At 41.1% G+C, this 13328-nt stretch overlaps 1 protein-coding gene across 4 annotated transcripts in view; it reads left to right on the top strand.

The window, feature by feature from the left end:
* SDK1 (sidekick cell adhesion molecule 1) overlaps window positions 1–13328 on the top strand; it is a gene marked incomplete at its 3' end in the record, with an annotated part of 406390 nt that overhangs the window by 303299 nt on the left and 89763 nt on the right. For all 4 annotated transcript variants that reach the window (XM_080382366.1, XM_080382367.1, XM_080382368.1 and 1 more), the window contains 4 exons: window positions 1464–1656; window positions 4900–4998; window positions 9880–10071; window positions 11895–12016. In XM_080382366.1, the coding sequence (XP_080238492.1) occupies window positions 1464–1656; window positions 4900–4998; window positions 9880–10071; window positions 11895–12016 (606 nt within the window). The remainder of the gene's footprint in view (window positions 1–1463; window positions 1657–4899; window positions 4999–9879; window positions 10072–11894; window positions 12017–13328) is intronic.

Below are 13328 nucleotides of genomic sequence, written 5' to 3'. Positions count from 1 at the left end.
CATATGTTTTGTGTATGATTTATAAATTGCTAGTAGTCAAAGCTAGGCTTTTGGGTTTTTAAGAACTAAATCCATTTTTCCCTTTAACTGACAGAATTGTTCACCTGCATTTCCTGAAGAACATGAAATGAAATGTACTCAAAAAAGAGAAGTTTAGTCCTCCAAAGTTATAAATGCCAATTGTAATCCACAAAGGTGATTTAGAAAAGAAATTTAAACTTACTATCCCATCAACCATTTTCCATTTTATCTTTTCTTTGAAATTTATTTGCATTTCAAGAAGTCGTAAAGTGCACCTTTTCAAATATGAAATATTCCTAACAAAATTATTCCTTATAGTCCTCGAACTGTGCTTTCTGATTATCAGAAACTATAGACATTGGCTAAGTGTGTCAAATATGGCTCATTAATTTCAAGCATCTATCCATGTTTATGAGCCTGAAATCAATAAGAGTTGCACGATTTACACAGATACTGAGTAAGGCTTAGAATTTTAACAAGCTGATATAAGCCACATGATAAGGATTTCTGGATAAAATAAAAATTTCATATGCACTTTAAAGCCTTAGACTCCTAAGCTGTTAAGGTGATTTCAAAAATTGTTTTAAAATTTCAAAGTCATTTACCAAAAAATGAATTTTTTAAGTCCTCATTTAGGTACCTACACGTAAGGTATCCCACTCTGAAAAATATTGATCACCCAGAAGATCTGCTAGCGATGAATGAAACCTGGAAGAACTGAGCACATCTGACAAGCATGCTATTTTAAATGCAGGAAAATGTCTTTGGGAGTCTAACCTGTGTAACCGAGGGGTTGAAAATTGTAGTAATCACCAACCATTTTCTATTCTTTCTGTAGTTCCAGAACTGCTTGAATCATTCTGTGCAGGTATCCCAAGGCACTGACCGCATCGGTGCTCCCAGCCTGCCAGGCAAGGCTGGTCAGCGGGATGCTGAGGGCGCTGTAGGAGGGGAGGGAAGATCTGTGTATGTGTGTGTGCGCCAGCCAGCCTCCCCAGCCGGCAGGATCTTTAAAGGACCCCCAAAATAAGATAAAGCATGTGTGTCATAGAGTAGAACTGAAAATTCTTTTCCTCCTTCAGCTTCCTTTCAGCAGCAGAGACCATCCAGCCTAGTCAGAGCAGCTCAAAGAGAGACAAAAGGCTCATGTCATACAAATAATAATTTGCAGTAATTTTGGCATTGAGACAATGAGATGTGGAGAATTGCAGTACCTCCATGGTATCAGTATATCCCCCATCACTAGTGAGTATTACACACATCCCTCCAGTTATCATAGTAACAGTGTTATATCCATCTGTTCAGCATCAAAGCTGACAGTAGTTTAACAGCATTGCTTGGTTTTTTACAATCAGATTAAGATGGTTTTGGCAGCCAAGCATACTCTGATTCCAAATAGACGCAACTTCTAATGAGAGCTCATCCAGGTTTAAATTTTCTAGCTTCTAGCGTGGACAGCGGATGCTCCAGAGACTGTGACTGTGGTCACCATTGCTCCAGACTTCCATGGCGTTCATAGTGGCTGCATCACTAACCTGAAGAAATATACTACTTACTATACATCAGTTCTGTGTTTCACCACGCCTGGCGATGGACCACGAAGCACACCCCAGCTCCTGCGGACCCTTGAAGACAGTGAGTAGTCAGCACTGGTAGAGAGCCTCAGTGCTCAGATTTTGTTTTGTTGGATATAAAAGCCAGCATTTTCAAATCCGGATCCTTTAAATCTGACCGCAGCTTCACAATCAGTTTGCAATCTCTTGTCAACTTACTTTGCGTCAGGTGACCTCAGCCAGTTCTTTTAGCCTGTGGCTAATGAATGATATTTGATATTTTTTTCATCATGGACTAAACCTGGATGAGTATTTTTTACATTGGTCAGAAGCTGAAAGCTCCGTAGTCTGGTTCAGCTAACACACGACAGGTGTGTATGTCTGTGAACCCTTATGCTCTTCAGTCCATGTTCAGGCATCCAAATAAATGTGAATTGATCTTCCTAGGAACTTGTGCATGGGAACTTCCTATGGAGGCCCATGATTGATTTACAATTGTTTCCTTCTGTTATTCAATATATTGACAGTGTCTGTATCTGTATTATATTGCAAGTGTTTGTATAAATGAACCAGGAACATAACGATGCAGTAACTTTTATTCTCTAAAACTGGAGTCAGGATGAAGTAAAATGAGCTGGATATTTAACATAAAAATTAGTTCCTGCATCAGAAAATGCTTGGAAGTGTTTGCTCAAGACATGGTTGGGACTAACAAGTCCAGTGCGTGTCTGGTGCAGGTAAATACTGTATTGCAGTGGCCCTGACAGCTGGCTGTGTGTCTGTGGTGATCTTGGCTCTGGCCAGCACTTCAGCATCTTCCTGCCATGAGCCATCATAAACATTGCTGCACATTTACAGATCCAAATCAGAATAAAAAAATGTCTAATTTATCCATTAAGGTATTGTTTTTAGGAATACTACTTTGCCTTACTAGGAATCTTTTAGGTTAGTCAATGTTCCTGTAAAGAAAAATCTGATTGTCATTAACATTCACAGAAGCAAGGCTCAAAGAGCTAATCCAATTTTTCATGAGATACTCTTGAAAGAACTTGAAGAAAATGAAATGGTTTCCCATGGATTTTCCTTTCGTGGTTAGCATCCTCCATGTGCTAGACCTGTGCCCCAAGAGCAGATAGCAGACTTAAAACCCTTCCTGTCAGAAGAGCACTGAGAGCATTTAACTACCAGAAAACTATGTGGACTAGTATGACCTCATACTTGTTTATTGGGGGTTAAAGCAAAAGGTGTGGAGGAAAGAGAAACGTGCTTTACGTTCCTGTGTGTAGTATTAACTTTTTTGCCTGTTTTCCAAAGGAAATGAAGCTTTTGGCAATGATGGTTTGTAAATGTACTCACCTGTCTGTCTTGGGTCCATCTGTCTCTCTCCCCCCATGACATTTGAACCCTGTGGCTAATTCCAGTGAGAACAGAAGAGTAAGAAACCAAAGATATGAGAATCTTAAGATTTCACAAAAATTAACTGGCTGGGAAGAAGGAAGAGACCATTAATATTTCTGCTGAAGGAAAGGTTGCAAAAATGAGCCTTAAAGATTTTGCACAAAGTGGGAAAAAGGGCACAGTCAAGACACGGAAAGTATCTCAGGGAAGTGTTGGGATCATGTGCCATTTTAAACAGAAGAAAATTCCATCATGAAACGTAAAACAAGAAAAAGCCAGACTTTTATTTTGTAAAACATTTAAAACATTTCTTGGTGTATGCAACTGTATGTTGTAAGGGCCCTCAGCAGCAGAGATGAGCAGGATTTTTTCCCTTTTTTTTTTTTTTTTCAATCCTTCAGAGCTGCTTTCTTCGGTTTTCATGGTGACTGAGAAGTTAAGTGCAGGATGGTATAATGCATCTTTGTGGAGAACTCGTTGAATCTAAGTTGCTTCAGGATTTATGTGGTGGGAAAAAAGGTTCGAAAGGACTGTCATTCATGTTCTCAGGTGATAATTTTCTGTCTGTATAGCAAAGTTAGTCAATCCTTTAGGAAAAAAAATAGTGCAAACAGATCTGTTTGCCGATGAACTGTAAAATAAAGTCTGACATGCAGTCAGAAGCATTGTGTCCTGGCTTGGAGTAACCTGCACCTGGTTTTCATTATGATGATAAAATTGGACTGTGACTGCAGGAGCTAATTGGAGTAAAGCTCTGCGAGTGTACGGTCTGCACTTCTGCAGACACATGATCCCAAACAGTCATCATTTCTGTGCTCTCGTTGGGTATTCCTGAGATCATTCCTGAGATCACTGCCGGATCAGCGTTCTCTCTGTAATGCTTTGACTACTAGATATTGCAGAATGGATTTGGAAATTTTCCTCACTAGGATTGCAGAATTGCAAATGTGGTTGTAGCTGACCTACTGGCAGGCTTTGGGGTTTTTTTATCATAGCTGGAGGGGAAGGAGAAACTGGACAAAATTGAAGAGGAAACAAAATATGAAATTGCAAACGAGAAATTGCCAACTGATGTCAGTGGAGCTGGAGGATACTCGGGCAGGGATCCAATGACAGAAGCACAGTGAATATAAAGTGAACAAAACCTCCTTTTTCCAGTACATCGATTGAAGAAAGAACAGCAGTTGGATCAAAAATCAGTCAGGATGTCTTCCTTGAAGATCAAAATTGAGGGAGGATGGCATATTCTTGACAGTCATTCCATTTTATGTTCTTTCATTGCACACTAGGGAGCTGAAATTTTTAAGAGCTCTTGAGCTACATCATAAAAATCCTTTAAAAAGTTTCACACACTTGTATTCATTTTACAGAAGACAGTTGCCATTATGTTGGACGTTTTTAGAGTTGTTTCGAGAGACTCTATCCAAGCAGTGGGTCGGTGACTCTGTCCTTGCTCTGACCTTGCATAGGCAAAAGTTTCTTTCTAGCTGTGGGGGTGCTGGTGGTGGTGCTGCAGACCCAAGGCCAGGTAAGCACACACAGCAGCACAGGTAAACGCTGCACGCTGTTGTTGAGGGAAAACAGCAACGCGATTGCTTCCAGGATTGCCAGCTTGATTGTTCTAATTAGGTTAGATCAAGAAGAGAGGCAGAGAACAAGTTGTGTGCAAGTCTCCTGCTGCCGCTCTCTTTAGTTCTCTGCACAGTTAGGGTGATGACTGGATAAAATAATTTATGTGATGCTAGCCAGAGTGCTTCTGAACACCTTGCGTTTTCCCCTCTCCCCTGCAGTTCTCACTGATGTTTCCAGCAGGCTTTCCTTGGCCCCGGCTCAGTGTTTTATTTCTTCAGCCCTCACCTTGCCACATGAATCAGATCAAAAGTAAGTGGGGTTCTCCTGTTAACAGATTTCCTTTTCTGATTGCCAGAGCCAGGAGCGGTGGGACACCTGAGCTTCACTGAGATTCTGGACACGTCTCTCAAGGTCAGCTGGCAAGAACCTGTAGAGAAAAATGGCATCCTTACAGGCAAGTATCAGCTGCTCTCTCTCTCTCTTTTTTCTTTTCTTTTTTTTAGGAATGTGTGTGGGGTGGAATGTATCATTGCAGTGAAAAAATGTTTGTGTAATATTGCATTTAGGGAGTACTGGCTACTGTGAGCACTGGTTTCCTGGTACCTCTTTTGGGTAATTGAAATGTCAGTTAAGGCACCTTATAGAAAGTATGGGTCCGGTTACTGGCAGCTCATGATTGTGGTCACTGAAAAGGCAGTCTGTATTAGAAATCAGCTCCCCATGGTGGTTCTGGTCTTATTAAATCTTCTGTGACCTCCACCTGTGTTACTAAATTTCTGAAACTTTGTGAGACAGTGTTTGGCCTTTGCCCCAAAGGTGGGGGGTTCCTACATGAAGTTTACAGCTGCAAAATCTGAATTGGCATTGCTAAGATTTGCAATCAAGACCGAGTCTGAAATCAGCATTATCTGTCATCTGTGATCAAATGATCTGGCTGTGGACCTTGTGACAGAATTTGCATGGCATTACTTAATTTTGTAGAAACTGTCACAAGGGTTCAGAATTGTCTTGCTTCTCTTTGATGAGCTTGCCATTTGACAAGCTGTTTATCTATTTACTGTATGCTAGTGTAGATACAACATCAGCAACCTCATTATTTTTCATAAAGGAAGCTCTAAATAGTTGAGTAAAACTCTAGTTCTTATCAACAGAGGCAATATTGTTTTCAGATGGGAAGCGATTGCAGCTGGACAGGATGGACATTCCATTTAACAAAGGCTTTCAAGGTTCTGAAGTACAAGAAAGCTCCCAAATTTTAAATTACTAGAGCTAGAAATCATAGCTGGGAAGGGAGAAGATCATTTCACACATATCAAAATATTTTGGTTTGGGAGCATTGACACTGATATGTTTAATTTTATTTTTTAGAAAAGTGTATTATAACTTGTAAAAACAAAATACATTTTAGGAGTTAAGAAACAATCAGGGCTTCTGGCCCCTGAACATCGAAATGTTATATCAATCTAATTTCCTGAAACGTTTTAGCTTTGACAGGTCTAATTATTTTGATAGGACTTGCACTTGCCGGTGTTTCCTCTGTATGTCTGTAACATGCACCATTTGTGCGTGTGTCTTCTGTGCTGCTCATAGTGTATGTGGAGCCCTTATGCAGGTTATCTTATGCCTTTATACCATGGTAACCTTCCTGGAATATGCATTGATTGAAGTAGTTTGAGAACAGAAACTAATGACTTCTGAAAGCAGTATTGATTCAGTGAAGATGTCCAAAGCCTTCAAGCCCAAGTGCTTAAATTTAGGTATCTAAATCCAGGGCTGGCTGGCTAAGTGAGATGGTGCAATACTCATCCTTGTTAAGCACAAGCTGGCAGCACTATACTTAGCGTGGCAGAATTGCTTTGCTAGAGACAAGCTGCTGCCTCCCAGATTGGGTTGAAACCTGGTGGAGCACAATGATGGACAGTGTTATATTTGGGGCAAACTGTTTCAGAAAGAATTAACTCCAGAAGCTCTGTTGTTCAGAAAGAAATACCCATGTAAGAATGCCCAGCAAAGTTGATAAAGAAAAAGAAACGTCTTTAAGGATGCAAATTGTGTTTGGGAGAGAATAGCAAAATCGTTCATGCCCCAAGTACCTCAGAGGTTTATAGAGGGCTGCTTGGAGATCTGAGTGCTTAGGGGAGGCAATTATTCATCATTTCTGCTCATTGATATCTTTACTGGGCCTTGTTGTTCCCAGCAGCAGAGCTCGGAGGAGGAAAGCGCGGAGGGTGGCGCCCGGCAGCCAGCCTGCTCTGGGAAATTGCCCATTACTCTTGCTGTAAATCTCAGGATCTTCCTCGTTCTCTCAGTAAACATTGATTTATGAGGACCTGGATGTAGACGGACAGTTTGTGATTGGGTGTACTGCTCTCTTGTAGAGAATTTACTTCCAATCAACAGAAAATTATTTCTGAAACTTCTCTGGCCGTTCGGTTCCGTTAGGCAGTGGTTTGTGGGGAGGGCAGTGCCCAGGCATGCAGGAAGGCTCCGCGGACCTTTCCTGTGCTCCCCCCGAAGCCAGAGGGGACACGCTTCTAGCCCAGGCTGGCCAGGCTCCCCCGTGACCATTTCTGGCAGCCATCACATCTGTAAAACACAGAGCGCGTTTTTACCAACCACATGTCCTAAAGTTCTGCCCATCTGTCACTCATTGTGGCTTTAGTGCTACTTGGGGGTATGGTGGATGCTGTTCCTTTCCTTCAGCGGTTCTTTTTTTCATCTGTTTTCGTTCTGCATGATTACATTCGGCTTTGTGTCTGCTCGGTATGTATTTATGTATATTCATTTTTTAATATGAGTAGAATTTAACTATCCATTCAGGACTGAAATATCCAACAGCAAACTCTGCCTCTTTGCCTTTGCTTCAATTTGCTTGTGAGCTCAGGATATTTTTCCTGGTGAATATTTTTTCAGAAAATAGGTACACAGACTATGTGCCTAATGGGTGGGAAAGCTGGGTTTCAACCCTGTGGTTACAAAAGAGAAAATAGAAAATGTTCAAAGAATAATCACCAACATTTGATGTATATCCAAAGCTTATCTAGATGGGGGAGGAGATGCCTCAATCACTTAAGGTTGCCTAGTGTGTGGCAGATGAAACTTTTGGTTGTTTGTAAGTGACAAATGGATAGAGGGAACGTTAAAAGTCCAGTTCCTTCTTCTGGTTATTTATTTCTTCGAGCAACCCATCTTTTTTATTGTGAGGTGATGCTCCCTGATTCCCTTTGCAGGAACCCACACAGGGTTTGGAGCAGGTGCAGCCAGCCCATCTGCTGTCCTCAGGCAGGCAGGTGGGCTGCAGCATGGCCCTTGCCCAGCCTCTGCTCCATTCAAGGCTGCACGGGGACATTCTGCCGGCTGGGGACACGGCTGCCGGTTCTGTGTCCTCTGTTGGGAAGTGGGGAGACCAACAGCCGCGCCTTTCACAGATTTCTTCTCCTTCTTCTGCATTGCCCTGTCTGGAGCAAGCAGCACCGTGGTTTTTGAAAGAAAGGGGTGTTTGTGATAGTCGTTCTGTTTGGAACTTTCACACCTTTTCACTGAGCATCTGATAGAGGGGACAGTCACCCTCCATCTCTCTGTTCGCCCTTTATTGATAAAGGCAATACAGTCCTGAAATTTTGTCAAAACCTTCATACAGATGATAATCTTGTCTGTGATACATAAAGTCTGATCACTGGTAAATGATGCCTTCCCAGAGCACATCAGAACGTCACAGTGTCTCTGAGAGATTGGTGAATTACTGACTTACTTAATTCCCATTCAGATACTCACTTGGAACTGGTTCCAGATGAACACTGAGGAGTTTTTCCCCTTCCCCTAGGTAGTTCATAGTCAGACAAGTGGTTGCAGTGTAGTGGAATTGTTGAAATATCCCCTCTCCTTATCACTGCCCCTTCACCTGAAATGTAATTAGCGACTATGTGAGCACCCTGAGCCCATTTTCATGCAAAACTGGGTTAATGTCAGCTAGTACCAGGGGAAGAGTAATATCTCACACCTCAAACTCTCACAGAAATATTTCTCACTGTGCTTTTAGTTCACGAGCTGGTTGCTTAACACCATAAGGTATTTTGCTGTGTCAATTTGTATACGTTAATCAGCTTATCTTGTTAAAAAAAAAAAAAAAAGGAGGAAGAAACATCAAGCCCCCCAGCTGCTCTGAATTCCTCATCTTAGATGATGGGAACAGGAGCCCAGCAGGGATTTTCTCTAGCCAGCAGCTCGCCTTGTGCATGGTTCACTCAGTGGGGTTCCTTTCTGTTAGTCCTTTTCACTCACTTCCATTTCAGAGGCATTCAAGAGCTATGTGTATTCCCCCCACCACTTCTCCCCCCCAAGTCAAATCACAAAGAAAGCTGCAATCAAGCAAACTTTTCAGACTCGCTCTCTGGAGACTGGCACAGTGAGGTTCAAATGGGTTCAAACGAGAATAAAGTGGGACTGGGCAGGAGGAGGACAAGCGGATTCGGAGGTAAAATTGAGCAAATCAGACAGTAGAAAGTTTCAAAAGTTCTTGGAAGGCAAATGGTTATAAAAGTAATAAAAACGAAAACCTGGTTGTGATAGAGGAGTAACGTGGAGGTCAGGGTGAGTGCAGTTTTGGACAATGTGTTGGCCACACTATGGTTTTGAAAGAAAGGATAATGATTCACCCAGCTGAAGGATTTCTATGAGGAACAAGCAGTGGGGAGTAGAGGTTTTTCGGTTCCTAGAAGATTCGCACAATGTTCCTGCCTGATTGTTATTGTCAGGTTGGTGAGTATTTCTACTGATGGTTACTTCAGCCTCGAAAGGGAGTAGCCTTACTAAGCACACACAGATTTTTAATTAGGTATTCCAGCTGGTGAGAAGGTTTTACATTTTCCAGGTTTCTTCCTATTTGCTTCATCGAGTTCACAGAATGAAAGTCCACCCTTCTGCAAGGTTCATTCCTTGTAGAAATTATCCCTGGGTTTCCTAACCAAGCAAGCAGCATATCGTTATAGAAAAAAGGGCGCATCAGCTGAGACTCCATGTCCCCTAAGCTGTAACTTGATGGGCAGATGATACCCTGTGGGGTACCTACAGCAATTGCTTATTGGAAATAACAAAATTCAAAAAATACTTGGGTATTTTAGCTAGTGTTTACTTCAGTATTCTTTATTTTTCTGCATATAAAACATGGCCACAATGGAGTAGAATGAGAAACAAGTCATGCCACCACTGACCACAAGCAAATCGTGCGGATGCAGGAATTTACCAGTCTCTGGGTTATTGTATAACTGTGCTTTAGAAGAAAAAATAGACTTCATCACTGCTATGGCCCCCTGACTTCTGTGTAATGGTTTTTCAGGGTACCAGATCTCCTGGGAGGTATATGGCAGGAATGAATCTCGCCTTGCCCGCACGCTACCCAACACGACGCTGGAGTACAAGATCACCGGGCTGTCGTCTCTCACCACCTACACCATCGAGGTGGCAGCTGTGACTGCAAAAGGCAGTGGCTGGGTCACGTCCTCCACCATCTCTTCTGGTGTACCCCCAGGTTGGTGAAACTGCATTGAAACAAATTAATATGGGCTGATTCTTCATGTATCTGTGTTCCAAAGATCACAAATTACTTTGGTTCAGTAATAATAAAAATGGTTTTATTTATAAAACATCTGAATTCTTTACCGCGTTAATACAAATTTAATTTTTAGAACAGATTAAAACATCAACATCAGCACACTTGCAATTTGAGATTACCGGAAAGTTGAGGCTGTTTAATACAAATACAAAAAAACTTGTAGGGATGGCAGAAGGAATGGACAAAGTAATAAAGTGGATACAATACAGAAATTCTTGACATTTACAAAGTAACATAAGAATGGAGCCTGAATCAGTTCAGAAAGGATTGCTTAGGGGAAAAACAGAGTTTGGGTGATGCTGAAAGGGAAAGGTTTTTCCATTTTTATGTAGTATAGCTTATGTCACCTAAGAGAGGACAAGTATAATGAAACTAAAACCTTATTTCTATGATCTGAGGGTTGTGGCCTGAGAAACATTTGGGAGGAGAGAGTCCTGTACTGCCTTGTCTGAGTTGCCATTTGGGCACTTGTAAATTTAACCTTGTTGCATTTCGGTTTTCAAATTCTATGCTCTCCCTCATCCACTAGAGAAAGCAAACTAAAAAGCCAATTCATACCTCAGACAAACTGTTTCAGTTAATTTATAACTTACATAAGTAGAATTTTCCAAAGTGGAGCACTTAGTGTACATCACTGAGGGTAATCCAGTTTTTCCGTTTTCCGGTATTTTTGAACTTTTCTGTATGTCTTGAAGTATGTTTGCCTTTCTTTTCCCTAATCATAGGTAACTGTGACAAGTTGTAGACTGGATCAATGCCATGCTCCCTGTTGTTAGCCAGATAACAGCATTATCCGACTTGGTCAGGGTTAGTTTATCGATCGTAGCTCCCACAAATGTGAACTAAGAACGAAGAAATACTGTGCATTTATGCATACTTGAAATATATGCCAAAAAGCTGCCCTTTTTTTGCCTGTTGCATGTGGACATAGTACAACATTATGAATGATTACTGATTATAACAGTAATTTCCATTACTTATGAATGCAGGTACTATTGGGAATTTATTCTAAACAATCTATATTTAATCTCTTTCCTGGGCTTGCTTTTGTTGATAATACAGATAATATTAAAAATGTAAATGCTGCTGTAAGCTTGACTGATGTGAGGCAAAGATCTGATTGGAACTGCGGATTTTTCCTCATAGAAGGTCACCCTCTTTATTTGCAACAGAAATTTTTAAAGAAATTATCTACTTTATTCAGGCATCAGAAATGCCCTCTAAACCCCATCTATTACAGGTCAATACAAGAATCACACAATCTTCCCCATACACTACCCAAACTTGTGAATCTTTTTCTGTTGTTAATACATTAAACTTGTATTCACTCTAAGAAGTAAATGCAAATTATTAACATTTCATTCTGGAGAAAGAGAAGTACTGTGGGATTAGGTGACTTGGCAAGTGACTGGCAGATGTGGAGCTGGGAAGTACCTTCCCCGCTGAGCCATCATGCTTTGTCAGTTGGGCAGCTTCTCTAAAACAGTAGCTGTAATTCTGTAGATGGGCGCTTTCTTTCCTCGTTCGATCTATAAAAATGTGGTGCGTTCTCAGAGCAGCAGAAATAGTAACGCTGTATGTAATGCTCTGCCAAAAAGAAAAAAAAAAAAACAACCAACAGTTATGTTCCTTATTATAACTGTTAGCAAGGTATTTTATATGCTGCAACACTGAACGTCAATCTGTGTTACCGGGCCAAAGACAAAGAGCGTTTCCACCTCCCGTTTCTATTTCTTCAGAACTTCCAGGTGCTCCATCCAACCTGGTGATTTCCAACATCAGCCCTCGCTCTGCCACGCTTCAGTTCCGCCCAGGGTACGATGGCAAAACCTCCATCTCCAAGTGGATAGTCGAAGGCCAGGTACGTCCCTCACAAAATAGCTCTTTATGAAGTTTCTGAAGGCTTAAAAATGGTCTAGATAGCGAGTTGTTGTTTAGATTACAGGTTTTGTTTACTTTTGGATCAAAGCTCTTCAGTAAATGGCCTGGTGGTAGCTGTGCAGGGGTTCCTGGAAAGGTTGGGAATGCAAGGGAGCTCAAGAGGCTTAGCTGAGAAATGTCTGTGCAGGAGCCAGTGAGAAAAGGGTCATGTGAATGCTGTAGCTTCTGTTCAAAGGAACAAAAAAAAGGAAAAAAGGTAGATATTTTATATATGTGTATATATATATATATATACACACAAAGGTGAGAATGCTTATCCTTTAAATAATTTATGTGGGGTTTTGTAAAGCAGCTTTGCTTACGTTCAGAAGAACACCAAATGCATCATCAGCAACACATACAGCAAAACTTAAGTCCATCCATTTATTTAAAAAAGAATTTGAAACCTGTTTTTAGGTTCTGTTAGGTGTATTTTCAAACCAGGTGCAAACCTGGAATTATCTCAGTCAGAAGTATAGGAAGAATTGCACTGAACAGTAAAGATACCATTATTCATGAGTCTGAGTGTGTTTTTCTCTTATAATGGATTGTGCTGAGTTTTTCTATCCAGGCCTCTAGATGTGAATAGGATGAATTCTCTTCTTCATCAGATTTAAACAATATCCCTCTTTCTGCTGTCATTATGCCTTGGAAGAGTTATATATTCCTCATTTGTTCTTCTGACAGATGAGATTTGCTTCTTCCTTTCCACCCACAGAGCTTTATAAATAATATAATCTGGTTTTAAGACCAAATGTTGGACTACTTAAATCACCGTCACCACTTGGATGTGTTGATACAATCACTTCACTTGGTAATGAGATCACTGTGAACGAGTTGGTACATTTTGTACCATTTACATACACACTATTGCATATCATGGAATTAAACACTCCACGCCCTTAATATGGTGGCTTGGCACATTCTGAGAAGCATTTTTGTGGTGGAGCACCACTTTGATATTGCTAGAGATCAGTTAATTCTGTGAGTTGCAGAACGCCACCAAAGTGAAGTAAATGTGAATGCTTTAAAACAGCGATAGTAATTACCACGATGTTCATCTGCATCCTTGAAGAGCCCTGAGTACAAATAGTGGTTAGAGGGTTCTTGGCATGCAGGAAGGGAAGAGAGGAACTTTCTTGTTCACAGACCCTCATCAACATCTCATGCATTGCTAGGAAAGTCAAGGGGTTAATGGTTCTGATAGAACCTGGATCCAGGAATGAGAGATCTTCATTTGGGGCAGGAGCACA

This window comes from Falco punctatus, assembly GCF_963210335.1.
Source record: "Falco punctatus genome assembly, chromosome: 4".
Lineage (NCBI taxonomy): Eukaryota > Metazoa > Chordata > Aves > Falconiformes > Falconidae > Falco > Falco punctatus.
The sequence above is the reverse complement of the archived record's forward strand: the minus strand, read 5'-3'. Positions and strand labels throughout refer to the sequence as shown.